The 20,497-nt window shown below is 40.7% G+C and overlaps 1 protein-coding gene across 5 annotated transcripts in view; it reads right to left on the bottom strand.

Moving 5' to 3' along the window:
• epha8 (eph receptor A8) overlaps positions 1 to 20,497 on the bottom strand; it is a 92,731-nt gene that overhangs the window by 53,733 nt on the left and 18,501 nt on the right. For all 5 annotated transcript variants that reach the window (XM_044034343.1, XM_044034340.1, XM_044034339.1 and 2 more), the window contains exon 2: positions 17,010 to 17,074. In XM_044034343.1, coding sequence (XP_043890278.1) covers positions 17,010 to 17,074 — 65 coding nt within the window. The remainder of the gene's footprint in view (positions 1 to 17,009; positions 17,075 to 20,497) is intronic.

The raw sequence follows: 20,497 nt of genomic DNA on the forward strand, positions 1-20,497 counted from the left end.
CAACAACAACAACAACAATAATAATGATAATAATAATAATAATAATAATAATAATAATAATAAAAATAATCTCAACAGATGTAAACAGACATTGTGAGTCATTCAGGGAATATGGCTTCCTGCTGCTATACCAGGAGTAAAGGAGCTCTCTTTCGGATGAGCTATATTGAGGAATACTGCTGGGTATTGAGAATCATTTGTATTCATCTTATGCTCCTTTGAATCATGGTCACAATAAAATTCAACCTTCAACAATATACAGAACTGATTATTTTGCAAGTATTACAAGAACGAGTCAATTTGTATGCCTGTGTGCTTAACCCCAGTGTTACCCATGATCCTGCTGAGCTGAGGATCCTTACACAAGTGGCAGAGTAATTGAAAGAGAAAGTGTCGACCCCAGGAAGCTTTGTGCCACTCCCAGCTGAACTCTGCCCTGGATAAGACAACTGGGCTTTCCATGGAAGCTTCTCCAAGTCCTCTCCTGAGCCCCAGCTCGCACACATTCACACACACACACACACTCACACAACCCACTCGAGGCGCCACTACCCAAAAATCATTGGGATAATTAAGATGTAGGAAGTCTCACCCTTCCTTCCCGTCTTCATCTTCCCGTCTTTATCAGTTAAATTGAAACTGTCCTTGAACTTGTGAAGACCTCATCTAATTAGTGGGGTGTATAACCTCTCTAGCGCCCTCATTATTCCTGTCTTGTCATGACTCAACCCCCCACTATATATACAGTACCGCGCAAAAGTCTTAGGCCACCATTAGCTTTGCTGTGTTAGAAACACTGTAATGACCATACAGTATAATTATTCTCAATCACACATTGGTCACTTAAAATAACGCTCTTTTTCAGCAAATAAAAACAGATTCTACAGGTTAAAGCATCAAGTATTTAGTGTAACCTTACCCTTAGCGCAGTGTTTCTCAATCCTGGTCCTCAGGACCCACTGCCCTGCATGTTTTCAAAGTTTCCCTGCTCCAACACACCTGATACAAACGAACGGGTCGTTATCAGGCTTCTGCAGTGCTCATTTGAATCAGGTGTGTTAGAGCATGGGAAACATCTAAAACATGCAGGGCAGGATTGAGAAACACTGCCTTAACAGCACCACCATGGAGTGGAACCTTCATTTATGTTACTGGGGAAAGACGTGTTTATACAACTATTTCATGTCAACAAATACCTTCTATTATGCCAGGTTTATTCACGACATGCTCAAGGCATTACATTTTCACGATGCACAAGATGATACTTACTGACAGCTTCTTAATATAAAAGATCAACTTTCAGTCACATCATTCCAATACAAATGCCAATGATCAGTGAATGTGACAGACATGTGCACATAGTATACAACTATATATATATATATGTATATTCTTGTAATCTTCGCTATAGGAGTAAAAATAAAAAGTCGCGTGAGCAGATTGTCAGATGTTTGTGCAGCCGTACAGCACATATAAGGGGATGAGATTCTACCAGATTGGTTGCTGTTGAGTTGTGAGAATAATGGAAGTATTTTTTTGTCTGTCCTCAGCAGACAGACGGGGAGAAGAAGAGAAGTCAGAAAGATTCAGCGTGGTACGTTTATCTTCTGAGAGCGTGATAAGAGTTTTCCATCATGACGACAACAGAAATGCAGTGCCTCCGAGAGTCACATCTAACAATGCAGTGCATGTGTGTGTGTGTGTCAGGCAGAGAGTGACAATGAGACAGATAATTGGCAGTAAATTGAACATCTGTTTCCTGCCTGTCAACTCATCAGATCCCTCATCAGAGGAAATCAAACGTGGCAGATAAGAGCAAACACAATATTGGGTGCACACGGTGCAAATACAAATATACACAAAACACAATATGCTGTATTGGTGGTACATGCCAGTCCGTATAAGAACTGTGTATTAAAGGTAATCCTTTTTTTTTTTCTGAAAAAGTTTTTGTTGAAATTCTATTCACGCCATTACGGCCTGCAAAAAAATAAGTGCAAAAAATCCTACCGGAACTGCTGCTACTGGCCTACCTGCACGAGCCCTGGTCAAGCATACACCACTGAACCAGAGACAATTACCAGACACTCACGAGTTACACTACATGAGTTGCATATATTATGTAACCCATGGCATGTGTTGAAAAAACAGTAAATGGAGGAATAAAACGTAGGAACAATTTGCGATGGATGAGCAGAGGACAAGCTCAGTGAACCAAATGTGAAACTGCGACGTCTGTACCTCTGATCTCACTGACCGTTCTATATGAGTGAGCTGATCCGATGACTGATCGCATCACTTTCATCATTACAGAAGACAAAACAGAGAAGCCGTAAAATCATAGTTTCTTCTCTCGTTTACCGCTAATTGTGTTTCTGATCTTGACCTTCAGGGGTCACACACCCAATAGCTCACTCGATGACTCTGATCCCCATTCCGTGATTTCTTCACATCCCTTTCCGTCTTTAATCTCCCTTGTTTTGTTCAAACCACGCTTAGCATTCCCCCACTTAGACAATGAAGTTGTGGTCTGAAGCTGCCTTAAGATCAGAGCAGCTGTTGTTGAGCGGAATAAAATTGCGGTCGCTTCTTAAGCTGGTGTCTAAATCTTCGGGTCCATTTTCATAAAGAGTCTGACGCCCTGTAGCATGAAATCAATATCAGTCTATTCATAATGTATGATATGAAAGAGACTGGATGCCAGAAAGATGAAAGAGAGAATGAAAGATTGATTACGAATACAGAGAGAAAACTGGTTGAAAAGAGGTAATTATGTGGCACTGGTATGAGGGACAATAGAAGAGGAGTCGCCTGTTTAAAGCTCTATTCATCATTGTTGTTTCAGAGGAAACTGAAGGCAGCTGCAGTTATAAACACACAGATTCTGATGGAAATTATTTCCTGCTCAACTTAGCATTTCTAATAAGATTTGCTTGTTTGGCTTCTAAATCACAAAAACACAGAATTATATAAATATATACCACTTTTTTTTTTTTTCTTACAAGGAAAATAAATAAATAAAAAGATAAGTTGACAGAAAAAATTACCCACAAGTTACTCTGAATGAATGAATGGTTCAATGCTGATATTTATAGTCTATTTATCTCCTTCTGCTGAAGCTTCTCACTGTCATTAATAATGAACAATGGACCAAAATAAATCACTGCTGTAAACACGAATAATAAATTGTATCTATTACTCTTTAAACTGTCTGCGCTCTCTCCAAACTTTCGCTTATTTTGACTGGATTTGTCAAAATGAAATAAAAATGATGAAACATAAATAACTTGACTGTGGATGACGATCATTTATTTTCCTCCACGTCTTCTATAATTTTATACATTTGCATTTTTGAACTGGGCAAGTGTGCCTTGGACATTTTAAAGCAAAGTAAATAGTACAGTAAAACTATTTAATAATATAATAATACTATGGAGAAATGACTGAAACAAAAAGACGTGCATACAGAGATTAGTCAACCTTGTCGGTTAGAAATAATGCTCCGGTTTCATGGTTCTACAACTTCAATGAAAAGGCCTCAAACTATACAGCTATATTCAGACATGAGCTCCGGTCCACTGGCAGTCCAGCAAACTCTGTAAAAGAGTTAGTTGTTCACATTAGAACATTAGAACACCACCAGAGATTATCTGTGTCACATGTGTTTACATCAGGAGGTAAAATTTAAATAAGGAGGTAAAACATTCAGGTGAGAGGTAACCTCCGCTCTGCATGTGAATATCTAAAAAGCTGTTAGACAAGATTTTTGGAATGGAACAAAAATACAAATATAGGACTGGGTGGTCTTCTTCTTCTTGGCTATTCTTCGCTGACGAAGATTCAACTCTGGCTGCATTGCTTTTGGTGACTGTGAAAGCCAAAGCAGTTATAGCCATGAGTGTGGATGTTTAGGCCTGTGCATAGTGCTTGTTTAAGGTGGAGTCCGATGCGCATTGAAGGCATCTCCAAGCCTTCAATGAGAAATGTTTAAGGCTCGACTGCCCAGCAAACTAGGACGTAAACAGGGAGGCTGTTAGGTTATAGGTTTTATTACAGACTATCCTTGCCATTGTCCCCTCAGAGTTTGTAGGATGGACGAGGTCCAGTGGTGAATGGACAGTTCGAGCGCAGCAGAGAGCATCCAAAGGGACTACCCCCTCTATCCAGAGCCCCCTACACCCTATAATGGTGGTAGGGATGGGGGTATGTGTCATAATCCAAAATCATGGTAATTTTCTGTTCAAAATGATGTAGGTGGTGTACTGACATTTGCTTCCTGCATGCATGTTTGGCTCTGAAAAAAATCCCGATTTTGATGACATAAAGAAGTGTGGTTGGTTGAATAAATTACAGATTGCATGTTTCTCTAAAAAAAATGTTTTCCTAACACATTTGACTTTTAGAAGACAGTGCTAATTGAAAGGATGCAAAGAACAATGGGGCACAAATGACCCACAGTGTTTACTGCCAAGGATGTGTCCTCTGATTAAAGAAAACAATAAAAACACTTCCAGCCTTGTCATTCTGGGAAAAGACATCCAATCCACACAAACCACTGCCTTTGAGCTGTTAAATTTCAGCCTGACTTTATTCCCTGAAAACCTATTTTAGGTGCCTCATAAACACAGCAGTGATTCTTTCATATGAGAGTTTGGTTGATTGGTTGTTTGTTGTTGATTAGGGCTCTGGTGGAAGAGTTTGTTTGCGTACGTTTCCATGCAGTCCATACGAAGCAGATGTTCACCGTTAACCCATTATATATAAAAATCAAGGATGTTTCTTCAAACCCTGATCATTTTATGTAAATGATTTACTGAAAACCTTGAAGGGATGTTCTAAAACGGCAGCACCTTTTTTAATGTTATGTTATAGGATGTGTTTACAATGTAGAATATATGAAAGATGTTTTACCCCCTGATGTATTTGTTTATGAGTTAAATTATTTATCATTCATGAGTTAAACAGGCATCAGGCAACTTTCAAGTCCCTATAGTTCCAGGTGTTATTAATATTTGTTCATTACTTTCTATTGAAAAGATGTAGGAGTAGATGCCTGTGGGGATGACTGTGCTTAAGCTGATGTCGTGCCATATAGATTAATCCAGAAAAGTTCCAGAGGAAAGCAAGGCACCATTACTGCAGCAACAGTAGACGTAATTACACAACAGTTTCTGAAAGCTGAGAAGTTGCAAGTCAAATTATTACGGTAATTTCACTCGTGCCATTGCAGGGAGACCGCGAATCAGCATCTTTGTCACCACAGAAAAGAAAGTTGGAAAAAAACACCTGTACATAGTTTCATTTTTTGGCCTGTTTTTGCACATTGACACAAAGACTCAAAAAAACATGTTTATTGTTTTTTAAATGTGTTTATCTGCAATGCGTTTTTCTGTCATTTTAAATTGTTAATGCACTATTTGTGCTGGCAGTAAATTGTAAATAACTGCCAGATATTGAAAGTTATTTTGGAAAAATAGGGCAAACACACTTACTCACAGGACATTCTCTGGCCCTGTTACAGTTAAAATAAGCTAAAAAAAGGTCCAGACGGACATTGTGAGGCTTAGGTGTTAAAGGGTTATGCCAAAAAGTGGTGTATTTCAACTCGCGAGGATCATGCGATTTTGTTAAAAGCCTCGGAACGTGGGTGCCATTTGTATGGTCAATACAGAGTTACATGGTAGAGAAGAAGAGAGACTACAGGGACTTCAGTCATCTTCATCTGATGAAGACAGTATGAAAGTTAGGTTTCAGTTAAGGCTCGTAAGTGGACTTTCAGAACACTAAAACTGAAGTGTCTTTTCATCCTCACATTTCATTGTAATAACCTAACATGACACACATTACCTGGCAGACATCAGCCCATAATGACCAGATTATATAAACCATTAACCCCCTCTTGCATTTAAGTGTAGTAAAGCAGCAGACAGATAACTATTTAGCAGGAGGGGTGTCAAAAGGAAAAAAAAAGAAGAAAAGATCAAGCCAGTGAATCCTATCAAAGATGAGTAGTGTGATGAAGATCAAAAGAGTGTTTGTGGGGTGTGATGGGCCGTGAGTGTGTGTGTGTGTGTGTGTGTGTCCATTGCTGGCATTTCCAGGCCTAACGCTGGGCTGGAAAGTAACAGGTCTGCATATTAAATCGGTAAAAATATCATGCTCTGCCCAACACCTTTCCACCTCTCATACTATCAGCCACACAAGCTGAACAAACTTAATAACTGTGCTACTGTGTGTGCGCATGTGTGTGTGTGTGTGTGGTCTTTGACAGCGATAACCTTTCTGGAATAGAAGTGTTAATTGCACTGGTCTGGGATCAGTGGGAGAGATGTAATGTGTAATTGCCATCTATTCTGAGATGCAATTTTTACTGGACAGTGTGTGTGTGTGTGTGTGTGTGTGTGTATGACATCAAAGAGATGAAGACATACATAAAAGAGATATGTTTTTTGTCTTCTGGCATTTGAGTAAATTATAATGTTATACTATGTGGTGGATGATTTAAAGGTATATACACTGTGGCAGTGTTTCTATAGTGTGTGTCCAAAGTCGTCGTCCTTTGCTCCAGGCCGACAGCGCTGATCCTGAAACATTTGGTGACATTTTACTTATTTGAATCATCCACCTGCCTCAGTAGAGATGTCATATCTATGTAGATGTATGAACAAACACAGTTGCATCGCTTCAACATGAGCAGAAAATTTGCACCAGCTAAGTATTTAAAAGGAAACTGGGGTGTGAAGTTGACATTAGCAGGTACAGTATGTAACCAGTTCATTTCAGACTAAACTCACTACTTTGTTTTCGCTGCACAGTGGCAGTTTATGCTCCAGCTTAAAGTATGATTCCAGTTCTGAGGAAAAGCGTTTCTTCTCCCCGTGCACTGTTTATTATTAAAGCCTTTCTCTCCAGAGTGCGAGAGAAATATTGGCAAAGGGTTTTCTTTCTGCTCATTCAGGGGCAGAAGCTGTGGAAAAACACTAAAACAGGCAAAACAGAGTTGAATAATTTATCTTCAGACAAAAATAACTCATTTGAAAAGCTAAGTTCATCACAGTTACCATGGTATTCTACTTTCAGAACAGGTAATTTCATCTTCGCTTGTGGGTGTATATAAGTAATGGTCCCTGTTAAGACTATATGCAGGCAGTGATACAAAAAAGAAGAACGCACATAAGTGATACAGATCCTTGTCTTTGCAGGTTAATTGTCCATTAATCTGCTGGTAATGCCTTGGGGCTTTAACAGGATTGAAGGCGAGAGCCATGTGTTGTTCTCTTCATCCCTCGCTCACCATTCTTCCCCTTATTTAAGGTAATGACTTAGTTGTAAGTAAAGTACAGGTGTAGAAATACATTAATAATAGTTTTTTCTCTCTCTCTCTCTCTCTCTCGCTATATATATATATATATATATATATATATATATATATAGATGTTTTTCACCTTATGTTCCAAGATCATGACACATTAAAAAAATGCTTTTTATTATGTTATGCAAATTGATGCTGAACCCTGTGAAATGACTTGGTGTTAAATCAGGTCATTCAGAGGCAAAAATCTTTAATGCCAATAATGATGGCGTATAACTGGCCCCCCTCCTCTCAGAAGCCGACCATCTGCTTTAAACCAGCTGAGCCAGGACATTTATCTACCACTTGTGTTGTTACACATTTGAGTTTAGCAACTGTTCAAAATGATTTTTGACCAATACATTTTAATTTTAAACGTTTTTAATCAGGTTAATCAGATTCAAATCATGACTGATTGAGGATTCTATCGTTTGTTGCTTGTAATGTGCCAGCCATCATTGGAAGTCAAGTTATGGCTCTCTCCCCTTTCATAGCAGCCTTGTCTTAGCGTGCATTCACACCAGGATAGTCCGGGGTACTCATTCAATTGGGCAGGGAACGCCGAAAGATTCCACACCTTCATTTGGTTCGGTTCACGTTCACAGTGCACTTTTGTAAGTGGAACAAATTGTCTGGACAACGTCACGCAGTTACAACAGCTGGTCATTTAGGGTGGCCCCAAACAAGTACTGACCGGGAAGAAATAACAGCATGAGGAAGAGCACAACCTGGCTCATCGATCAATGGAGCAACGGCAAATGTATACAGTCTAGTTTCAGTTCTTACTTTGGTGTCTGTTCTTTTCATAGTCTGTTTACATGTCCCACTGTAAGTGAACCACACCAGGGTTCACTTGCAAGCGAACCAAGACCCATGTTTTCAGGAGGACCAGAGTTTGCTGGTTTGGTCCGCAACAGAGTTCGAATGAGCTTTCCCACCTGCCCAAAAGAAGTGGACTATCTGGAGAAACAAACGCTGGTCCGTTTAAAGCAGACCCAAACGTGCCCTTACTTGTCCCAAATGGCTTCTCAGAGGATTAACAAGATGGCTCTTGAGTAGCAAGGATTTCCTGAAAGGATATTTTTGATTATTTACTGTCTCAGTATGCTCTGACTGATCCCTTTGTTTATACTGGAACATTGCAGTCTCAAGGAAATGCACCACACATGTTCCATCTGCTGTTCCATGAGTGACAGTGTAGTTAACTTGTTCTGTCACAATAGGAACACTGCTCATTCTTTTTAGTCAAGTGCTGGTGAGACCAGTCCATGTAGAAAAATCCACAGGTTTGCTCAGAGAAGGGAGACGGATCTTCACTTGATACCCATTTCAGATCATCTAATTCCAAACAGATTACCACTGCTGGGCCTGACAGCAAAATGGGGCTGTCTGTCAAAACCCAGATGAGGCTGAGTTGGTCTGTCGGTCCGCCTGTCTGCCTCAACTCTCTCACATGCTGAGGACTGTACAGGAAACCTGGATTATGCAGACCTCAGCATCCTTTGGGGACACAAGATCTTTCAGATTCAACACACACATACACAAACACACACACATTGTGGCTCTTACAGGTGCAACATTGAGACCCTCTGGTGATGGAGCACCTGCAGGACAACTCCACCTGGCGTGTTTATAAAGTGAGAGGCTTCTGAAGAGCAGCTGCAGAGGTGCGTTGGCTCCACCATCAACAGCAGTATCTGTGCTGCGTCGGCCATGCCGCCGTCTCACGGGAGCTTGTGCGGCCAATTACACCGCGGCGGGCCGTCATTGAGAAAGCAACAGAGGTTCAAAAGTTCAAAGAGGAGCTGAAGATGTGTTTTTAATAAAGTGTGTCATCAGAGCTGGGGGATGGTGTTGCTGATGGCAGCAGAAAGGAACCCACAGCGTTGAGGACAACATTGTTGGCATCCTCACTCAGAAAAACGGCTTTGAAAATTACGTGTGAGTAAGAATACATTATTTCATATTCCTATTATAATGTTTTTAATGTTTAAAACTTCATATTGTTCCAAAAATCAGTTTCACTTTTCAGTGAACTGATACAACTGGATGAGTTTATTTCCTTTTAGTAATAACAGGACGATAACGACAGTGTGGCAGATCCACTCAGCTGTCATATACAAACAAAAACAAAAACATAAACTAATAAATATTTGATGAAGTAAAGGCGATAGCGACAATATTCCCCTGCAGCAGTGTGACAGGACGTCTTGATTGACGACTTGATGATTTGAATTCTTACAGTTTTGTGATTGTGAAAAGCACGTGTTCTCGTTTAATTGTCCAAGGACGTCCTCATCATTCCAACTCAAATGAAAAATTTGCTTATTCATATTCCTAGATGTCAAGCTTTTCAATCTTAAACACGAACACATTCAATAATATCTCGTACATGCTTTTAAACACAGGCTGTTTTATTATTCACTGTTGCTTCAGTAGTTTCCAGTTTTCCTCACTTCACACCCTGACTGATAATTCTTTATTTAATTGCTTAATACTTTGACTACTACTTTGTCTTTGAGACACTGTTCTACAGTATATTACCTTCTTCTTTTTTTTTCTTTTTTTTTAGAATATGCAGTGATGCATATTTTATATTGAGTCAAATTATTATGTCACATTCTCCCTTTTCCATGTGGTATTGGTTTCTCCCTGAGGTTTTACACTCTGCTGCACGTGAAAGCTGGAGGAGGTGACCTCTGTCTTCTTTTATCTAATTTACTGAAGAAAATGTTCTAGCCCCAGGTGAAGTTAGCTGAAGAGCTCTTTATTATATTTTTATGTGATCACAGGGTTACACACAACTTTCCCCCTCCAAAGTAAATGGTTCGCAATTTTGTTATCCCACTGGCTTGAATTAAAGGCGACATCGAATGCTTGTATCGCACATAGATGTTAGTTATGGAGGTCTACTTACATATATTAACTTGTTTTCATGGTTAAAAACCTCCTAGTCGCTGCAAACGAGCCGATCAAAATATCTCCTCACTGACACTGTTTCAGACCAAAATCACACCCCCAGAACATGGACTGTGTTGTGATTGGCCAGCCAACGAGAGCTTTCCCACTGTCCTGTGATTGGCCAGGTACCTGGAAGTGACGTAATAGATCGGCCAGCTCTCATATACACAGCTCCCCCTCTGGCACAGTGGATGCTCTGCATCTCAGCAGCTACAACGAGAGTAGTTCTTCTTCTTCTGCGGTTGAATGTACGCAACGGATGTGCCCGGTCTAGTGCCCGCACCAGGAGGTGCTACGGTGGTGAGGATTTCTGATGACGACATCAAATTAAGGAAGAGCCGATCCGCTTCGCAGAGCCCAGGAAAACAATACAACACTATTTCCTCAGCAGTGGCTGAACTGTTGTTCTGGAACTTTAGGGTTTCATAAACGAGGTAATGACGCAGATACACACACAAACGCAGCGTTAATTGGAGCTGCCGGTCTATGTGGGCTTTAATATAGGTGAAGGAAAACTGTGTCAACCATATAACAGTCAGCTGCTATTATTTTTACTACCACTATTACCGGTTATAGGTTGTAAAAGACTGAAATGCCACTGCTCTGTCCTCATCGGGAGGTTAACAGCAACAAGTGGCTCATCTCCAGTGAGATTTATTATGATTGGATATTTATGAAACCCACGACGTGGCAGACAGAGGTGGTTCAGACCGATTAGAGCTGTCCCTCCCGTCGAGTTATACGAGTATGTACTTGCTGTACCTAGTTGCTGTAAAAACACACAAAAGAAACTTGTAATATGTCTACATGAAGTTCAGAGAATCAGCTTTTAAACCACGCCATTCAAGTTCAAAGCTCCCAGATGAATAAAAACCTGCTTTAGTAATCATTAAATATCACAGCTGCAGGCGACAGACGATCCACAAGACTGGAGTATTACCATAGACTACTCGTTTGTGGCCAGTTCACCCATCAGACAAAAATGATCTCTAACAACATGCAGTGGAAGGCACTGTCAGACGGTGCCAACAGCAATATGCAGAAAAAAAGAATGTAAGTGTAGGCATGTATATGTGCATGAGGGTGTGAGACAGTATGAGAAGTAACAAGGAGTTGCAGACATAGTTAGTAAAGGCTACAGACTATGAGGTTTTGACACCTCAGCTCATCATGGCTTCCACAGAACATGTTAATCATCACACACACACACACACACTACTGTCAACTGTATCGATTTTGGGGTGGCCGGTGGATGAACCTGTCATGGCCAACACAGATCGGACTGGAGGATAATGAAGTCTTCCTGCCCATCTGACAAGCTCGGAGAGGGATGGAGAGAGATTGTGTGTGTGTGTGTGTGTGTGTGTGGTTGAGGGAGACAGAGTAAGAGAGAGAAAAACAGAGAAAGATGCTCCTGGGACAGCCTACGGTGCTAACCATTGCCTGAATAAATTGGATGGAAAGAAGCCCCTTGAGTCGAAGACGTGATCCGTCATGATGTCATCTAAGCGAACCTCACACAGAGGGAGAGGTCAGGCTGCTAATAAAGACCTCACCCACCAACCCACCCACACACACACACAAACTCACGTAAAATTGATTGAACAGCGAATGCCCAAAACATTTTAATCTGGCAGTTACAAAATTAGGCTTTCCTCCTCTCTCGTCACCTCTCTTCATCGCTTCACCCGTCTCCCTCCTTACAACTCAATACTTTCCATCTCTTTTGCTCAGTTCAGTCTTGTTCAACAGCCATCTACCACTGTGTGTGTGTGTGTGTAAGTGTGGCTGAGGGAAACAGAGTAAGTGAAAAGATGCTTTTGTGCAGCGCTTCGATGGGAAATCACGACTTGCTTTACAGTACAAAGGAGGTGTGTTCCCCGTCTCATAACTAAAACAATGAACACAGCGGCGTTCACCTCTCTCTATGACCTGTGATAGAAATCTCAAATGGAACTGAGAAAAACAACACACTAAAAGGACAAAAACAAGTCAGCGATGAAGGAGGAGAGCGATTAAATGAAAGATAGACAACGAGAGTAAACCTCAGACTGGCGTTCGCTCCCTTGAGAGCTCCAGAAATCAGAAATCAAGATCAGTAAGTAACACAACTACTGTAGTGTCTATACACGAATGATTCAGCCGGAGTGAGAGTTGTGCTGTAATAAGAATTCCTGCCCTGAAAAACACCACGACTGCACACAATGAAAATGTGTATTCCTGAGACATGGGTGTTTTTTAAACAAGGTTTTTATTAAGACACAATAGCAATCGTGCCCGAGTCCTTACTGATTTCTTTCAACTGCTGCGACTTGAAAGTTGTCTGTTGCCTTTATAAATAGTTTAATTGGTAAATGTGTGCGTATAGGTGGAGACAGATAACACACAAGATGAAAAAGCAAGCAGTAGCCCTTCTGTACTTTTCTTTTGCACTACAAAGGACTCTAAAAAGGTGTTTTTTAGAAGTCCAACAACAATGATATGTTTACTGAGCTGCTACTAAAGAAACAAATACGAGCAGTGAAGAAGCACTATTGCGCGTCTCCTCCAGAAGAGCTGAGAAGTGAAGTGCCATGTTGACGTCCAAAGCATCATTTGGTGACCATGTTAGAATTGTTTCCATTTCCCTACCTAGTCTGACATCTCCTACGATGTACTGCTGGACTTTGACCAATAGGATAACACGGCATAAAATATACAGACATAAACATGGCGAGGATAAAGAGGGATGCTGCTGCTGTTAGGTGGAACAGTGACACCGAAGAACGCCTCATTGAGCTTCACTGAACAGAACCTCTGCCACTTTGACGTCTCCTCATGGGTCTAGCACGAAAAAAATTCAAACGTAGGCGAGGAATAGCGAAGGCACTTCAGCAACTCAGCGAGTAATGACTGACAACTCCTCGCCCCGCCCTCCCTGATGACCTATGAACTTGCGCAGTGTTGTGAACAATGATTGGTCAGGGTTACCAATCCTTGAGTTGCCAGTCCCCCCCGAACAAGACACGGCAAGAATCCGTGGCACTGTGACTGATTATCTGACCATGGTGACCATCGTGAAAGAGAAAAATATTGTGTAGTCTGATCCCGGCAAGAGAGTGTGTGTGTACTACATCGTAGTATAGTATGGTAGTAGTCATTATATAGTATAATAGTTTCATATTTTCAAAAGAGTTAGTTAGGAATAACATTTGCCTTGCATTTAATTTAGTTTGTTGCAGGTTTGTTTGCCACTCTCTTTTCACTATATAACCACTGAAAAACAGTAAGGCTTTTACCTGTGTGCGTGTGTGTGTGTATACACACTATGTTTGAGCTTCTAATGAAGACAAATATTTACCTACACTTTCTTCTTGTTTACAGTCATCTACATGAATGTGAATGTATATGGGAAATGACAAAAAAAGGACAACCCTTAAAACGGTGCACGTTGAAATGTGGGTGCAACTAAATTTTGTGCTGAAAAAAGTTAGGCGCACCAGTGCTTAGTCTGGAGTGCTGCGTGCATATGTGTAATGGAGATTACTAGCAATGGCATCAAGATGTGTATCACGTCAGCCCCAGTGACTCACAGACACACATCCGTGGTGGAAATGTGTTCAGGACCCGAGTCCCTCTATCTGAAAATGAGTATACATTCAAAAAAACTGCACTTTTTTTAATCCGTCAACGTAACACTTATCCTACTTGTATTCCCTGTGGGCAACCTCTCTATCACCTTTGCCTCACTTACTTTCTCATGGTGACATGTGGGTAGCAGAGCCTGACTCCATCAAGTGGGTGGACCACTAAATTTGGCGTGATATTACTGAATCCCGACGTGAATCAAACACGGCCTGACGACACATACACCCGTCTATGTCAGCATCAAATGATAAAGGCTGTTTGTGACTTACAGTAACTGCGCGGTGGCACAAACCTTGTCCCTCCACAGCAGCTGCAATTGCTCGACATAAGTCCATCAAAGAGCTGCTCCTGCCCGGAGTAGAGGGCAGCTGAAAAATTGATGCTGCTAGCATGGCACTTTCTGAACACAGTAAATTGTCAGGATGGCAAAAAGAATATAACCTTATATGGATACGTGCTGTGTGTGTGAATTGGTTTGTGTGAAGCGAGAGTGTGACACAGTTAGGAATTGTCAAAATATGCATTCATCAAAAGAACCCACAAGGTCAGCACTGTTTTTCCTCTCACACACACACACACACACACATACACACTCGACAGACTTGACACACTATACTCAGCTGAATTTCATATCGCTCACATTATAAACAAAAGTTTTGTCACGTCTATCTTAATATGATACTCACAAGGCATTTAAATTGATAGGTCACTGTTCATTGTTCACGTGCTGCCCGGAGTGGATCAGTCAAAAATGTGTCTGTATGCAGCAATGATACATTTTTTAACATCAAAATAAAAAATGTAGACACTGAACAATTTGTTCTGTCACACAGAACTAACAACTAAAACTTCATCACACTGTTCTCCCAAGTGCAAAAAAACTCTACTAAAAACTCTACTAGCAGGTTTCTGCATACATTTTAAAACACTTCAGTATATTAGAGCAATATAAAACAATAATGTGTGATAGTATAATAACTGAATTATTATTAAAATATGATCCTGGATAACCAAGGACTGAGGATTTGAGCATTAAAAAAAAATTGTATGGTTTAAAAGAATTTATACTTGGTGCTTCAAAAGCGATATAATATCTGAAACAAAAAATATCGCGATACTTCAAAATATCGATTTTTTTTTTCCCACCAATCCTAATTCGCAAGATTTTTTTGTCTGCACCCAAATGGGTCACTGTTTTACAGCCCTGTACGCACCATTACTTGTAGTTTCTTTTTAATTAAAGGTTTTATTTGAAGATTAAGTCCACATATTCTGGAGAATATGTCTAAAGCAGTGCAAACATGGGTGTTCAAACCATCAGACTTTGGTAGTTTCTTGGTTTAAATATGGCTTAAAATGTGGAGAAGCAGGGGCTTATAAGTCCTGCGGCGGCTGTTGCTGCTGCTGCTGCTGCTGCTCTGATAGCTTTGCTGAATAATGGTTGTGAATGCCTCAATGTCGAGCTCAGAACATACTCAGTCTACAGTGGCACTTAGTTCTTTAAGTAAATCAAACCTTGGAGGAGAGCAGCCTCTTCACTGCAGTGACTTAAACCCAGCAAGCCAGCCAAGCTTCTTCTGTCTCTGTCTGTCTATCTGTCTCTCTCTTATACACAAATGAATGTCAAAACACGCACTGTAACTGTCAATGGCCCCGATATATAATCTGGATTCTGTAATGTAGCACTTTTAAATAAGCATAATAATTAAGCACAGTATACTGTTTAGTAAGATGTTGGGAAACGAATATTACGCACAAGGACACCGAGCAAAGACTGATGGCACACTCCTTTGGTGTGTTGTTATCGAGCCAGTCTGAGCGTTGCATTTGGGTGCTGTCGTTCATTGTGGTTGCTGTTCTTCGTATTCATGATTTATTAACCTTTAGTTTTGTGAAAAGCTCTGAGTTCAGCGATACGCTATATTTCACAGGTTTTACTTGAACGCAGCACTAAACACAGCAAGTAACCGAGCCAAGTGATCATTGGAGAAAATAGGTCAAGGTGTCCACCTGAAGGTGACCCTGCCACTTAACTTGCAAAAAAGCCCTTTCAAGTAATTCAATATATAGATAGTACACGCCAGATGCCATGGCCGACACATGTGCATGTGAACCATTGCCTGCACCCTTTGAGACAAAAATACATACAGCTTACTCAGATCCTGTAGCATAGGATATATAAGCACACCAGCCGGTGAAGGTACGAATGAATATTTCTGCCATATTGAACCAATTACACGAGGCACCACAGGCTGAGTGTATGTTATCTAGATGCTGTAACACGGCTCTGTCAGGATGGAGCAGATTCACCTCTCACGCTGATTTCACAATCGGAGGAGTCATTTTGCTCAAAACTCTAATCCAATTCTTTCACCCCTTTTCTTGGGGACTTGAAAGACAATCCATCTGTTCCTGCTGGCGGCCGTTCAATCACCTCACCTTCTGTTGTGTGGGCTGGAGGTGAGTTAAATGTTTCTACCACTGCAATGACAGCTGGGGGAGTCAGGGATGGCGGTGGCATCTCACCGCTATAAAGATCGCGACTGGAGTCCTAATTCATCACCCCAGGCATCATCGGGTGGCATTACAATATGATAATGTAGCGACGCGGTGCCCGCGCCGTCACCTCACTCTCCCTCTTTCATCTCTCTCTTTCTTCCCTCCATCCCTCCTCTCATCTTCCACCCCCTGGAAAGCCTGTAAGCTCCCCTCTGTGATATGCACCTTGCTGCCAGTATGTGGGGTCGAAGCTAATGCTGGAATTGGGTGAGGATTGCGTGTAGTTGCATGTTTCTGGCTGCGACTGACATATATATGATTAGCCTGTATCGTTGACAGCGGTGCCACTAGGTCTTGTTTAATAATCGCATGTAGGCTTCCACCTAAACTAGAGCATCACGTTCTGACATAGCTTCACATGGAATAATAATCATAATAACCGGAAAAGCTGGTGTTGCTTTTGTGGAGGGGGATTTCACAATGAGGATTAACTGATGTTGGATAGATGTTGATTTGGTATCTAAATGTCATTGTTTGGGTATTTTACTTGTGTCATATTTTCAAACCTTACCCCATGTGACGGATACGTCAGCCATCCCCAGTCTCCTGAGATTGTTGTGGTGTCCAGAAGATTGACTGTGGAGATACGGAAAAACAGCAGAAGTTAGTCGGGAACTTTTTTTTACCGTCCAACTCCCACACATCCTTTCCTTCCTAACCATTCTCTGTGGGCTCTGGCACTTGACAGAGTCACACACATACACACATACGGGTTCATCTGTCTGACAGGTGTGACTGATGAGGTGGGCGACGCTGAGGCAGGTGCCACAGTGCATGGTTTCCCCTTGACTGTGGTCACCTTCCGTGCTGAAACCTCAGCAGTCCGCACTCGGAATAAAACAGGAAACAACACATTACCGTTAAATGTGCAGCGTTAAGTACAAACTTGGCGGCAACGAGCTGGACGTCACGGTAAAATATCGAGTTTCTTTTTTCCTCAACTGTGCAAACCTACCACCAAGGCCGCAGAATGTCCCACATCAACAACAAAATATAACTATATCTCCCTTTGGCCATAACCTACATCCCAAGAGAATTTCCTCAAGTTGTATCTTTCCCTTTTGAGTTAAGCTGCTCACAGACAGACACACATACAAATGTCAGACTGCAACACCAGCACCGCTCTGTGGAAGCACCATTTTGTTCTTTTTTTTTCAAAAAAATGTTGGAAGTGAAATATATGCATTTATATACATTTCAAGTCAGATAAAAAAGGAACAGTAATGTGAGCTATAGCAATAGAACCAGGCAGACAAGAGCAATATAATCTATAAACAATACAGATTTATTCATCCCACAAATGCAATCCTGTTATTACTAGAAGATGTTTGGCAGCAATATACACACTGGCCATGCTAAATGACCACTGATTAAGTTCTGTCCATTATTTTCTTCAATTTGTATCTCTTATCTTGGATGATTTAGATTCAGACATTAAAAATCCTGTAATATGTGCAAATGTTGACTTAAAGGAACATTGTTTTTACATTTTTAACAGCTTCAGAATTGTGTTGATGGCTCACTGATTTGTTATAGGGAAAATTGAGCCTTTTTCCTTCCCATTCTGCAGCTACATTTCTGTCCTTGCACTATGTAAGTTTAGTGAGTGGGTGGGGACACTGAGAGAATTATGAAACTTAGTTTTTTTATTGAGTATTTGTATGAGGACTATAGATACTCACATGGCAACATTTCTGTGAGCAAACCTGAGACCTGGACACCTACTCAGACTGAAAACATGTCTGGGACAGAAGGTGAAACTAACTGTAGCCAATAAAGGCTCGCCTTATACAATCTACAACTGCTGATGAATATATCTTCCACTTTATCTCACCATTAGCCTTTTTCAGGTGGAAACTGAGGTTTGTAAACCGCTCACTCTGCTTTGAGAAACCAGCAATTTTCGCATAGACTCATTTGGAAAAGTTTATGTAGCTCAGGTCAATCCAAACAAATGATTTCAAAGGATGAGGTAACATATTTGAACTCACTGCTGGAGGCAATGTTATCAAGGCGTCAACACATGCGACTACACTTCAACAAACCTAAACTATCCTAAGTCCGAGACTCAAACTGCCAGAATCAGGCGCATCTTCATCTTCCATCTTCCGTGTCTGCTATGGTAATAGCATGTCAAGAAAAGGTTCCACGGTGTTGTTTTAAGTTGGAACCACTTCATTTTGTACATATGTGTGTTCTCTGCACAGAGACTATTTTGCATCTGTATGCACCCACAAACTTCATATGCATCCGAAATGCAGTTCACATCCTGTGCAAATGAGTGATAGCATATTACAAGAAAGGATGAAAAGATGAGTAAAAAAAAAAAAAAGAGGAACTCAGAGAATCATTAATTCTGGCCCGCTGGCATTGTCCATATCCTCCATAATAACAGGTGTTTGTGAGTGTATATACAGCATGCATCTTTCCCATTCAACACTTAATGCGATCTCTGCCCCAGGGCTGCTTGTCAGGCAGCCAAGTGATGTTCCTCACATTAGAATGAGTTTAACAAAATGTTTCACACTTCTTAGCTTCCCTTCTCTCATCCTTCTTCTTTTCTGTCTGACATTTGCTCCCTTCCCCCGTCTCTACTGCATGTTAAAGCGCCAACGGGCAACGTTTTCGCCTCACAAAGCGGGAAGTGAACCGTGTGGCCTGGCCTCCTCTCCCTCAGTTGGCCGACTTCACGTCAACATAGGGTTTTGCATTTTATTGATGCTGACGAGATTTAATGTCGGCACTTAGAGAACATCAAACCTCAAAACAGAAAGTTAAAGTTGTAAATGTTGATTTTTGAAGAGTTTCATGGATGCTGATTATTCTAATTTAAACCAAATCACAAGAACCACCCACCGAGGTTGATAGGTGAATTCCTACAAAAGTATTTTCACTTTTGACTTTTCACTTAAATTCTATTGCATATATTGGGCAGAAAAACCAATAACTTAATTTTTCTCTGAAAGGAAAGGAAAGGAAAGTTGAACAACATACCACTCTATGAGGCAGCAATTCATATCATACTATTGCCTTAAGACTGGACTGACGGTTTAACAAGCATCTGCTTGATCATACAGCTGAAATAGTTTTAAGTCTAAAACACATTTGTTTCTGATTAAAACTGCTGCCACTTTCAAATAGCTGGTTGCTAATATAAGTTGATATTTAATGCTAGATTAGTTCAACACTAAATAAATAACTTCAAATTCAGGTCAAATAGTAATGATATACAATTTGATACAAATATACAATAAGTATACTTTTCGTGAAGAGGTTAAACAAACCACAAGATAGAATGCAAACAAGTTTAAGTTTGGTGACTTTAACAAACTCTCAGCCAAGCTCTGCCCTAGGAGATCTAATTAGCTCCAGTAATTGAAAAATACCTACGTGGGCTGACAGAGCTTTAACACAAATGATGTTCTACAAAAAAACAGCGATTTTGCAGATCACTTAATTGAAACTATTCCAGGGAGTAGTGATAGATGTCGGCCCGTCCGATGATAATGAACTTCCAGTGCTGAGACTCTTGTTAACGTGACATGCTCCATCTCAACGTACCAGCCTATGCACGAGCACATGCATTTTCAATTTGTCATTTCTTTAAGGATCAAGAAGTGTCTGTGTAGTCTGTGGCAAACTGGTAGGCCAGGAAAGTGCTGCAAATCATATCAAATAAACAAATACGTTTTTATTCTTCAGTTTTGTAATTAAACTTCAATGTGATGTTTTTCGTCAAACTTCAAATACCTTCACTTCTGCTTCTCCCTCTTATCCCACCCACAGTGATTGATAGACACGCCCTAATTAATTAAGTAAGATTCCAGACCCTGGCAGGTCATCTCACCAGTTTACTGCAAGTGTTCCAGTTTAGCTCTCATGACCATCTGTTTTTTTTTTTATTATTATCATTTCTTAGTCTGCTCTCTAGCCAAGTGATTTTGTTTTAACTTCTGCCCTATTTGACTTTCCAGCCTCTGATTATTATTTTTTTGCTTG

This window comes from Solea senegalensis, linkage group LG9 (assembly GCF_019176455.1).
Source record: "Solea senegalensis isolate Sse05_10M linkage group LG9, IFAPA_SoseM_1, whole genome shotgun sequence".
Taxonomy (NCBI): domain Eukaryota; kingdom Metazoa; phylum Chordata; class Actinopteri; order Pleuronectiformes; family Soleidae; genus Solea; species Solea senegalensis.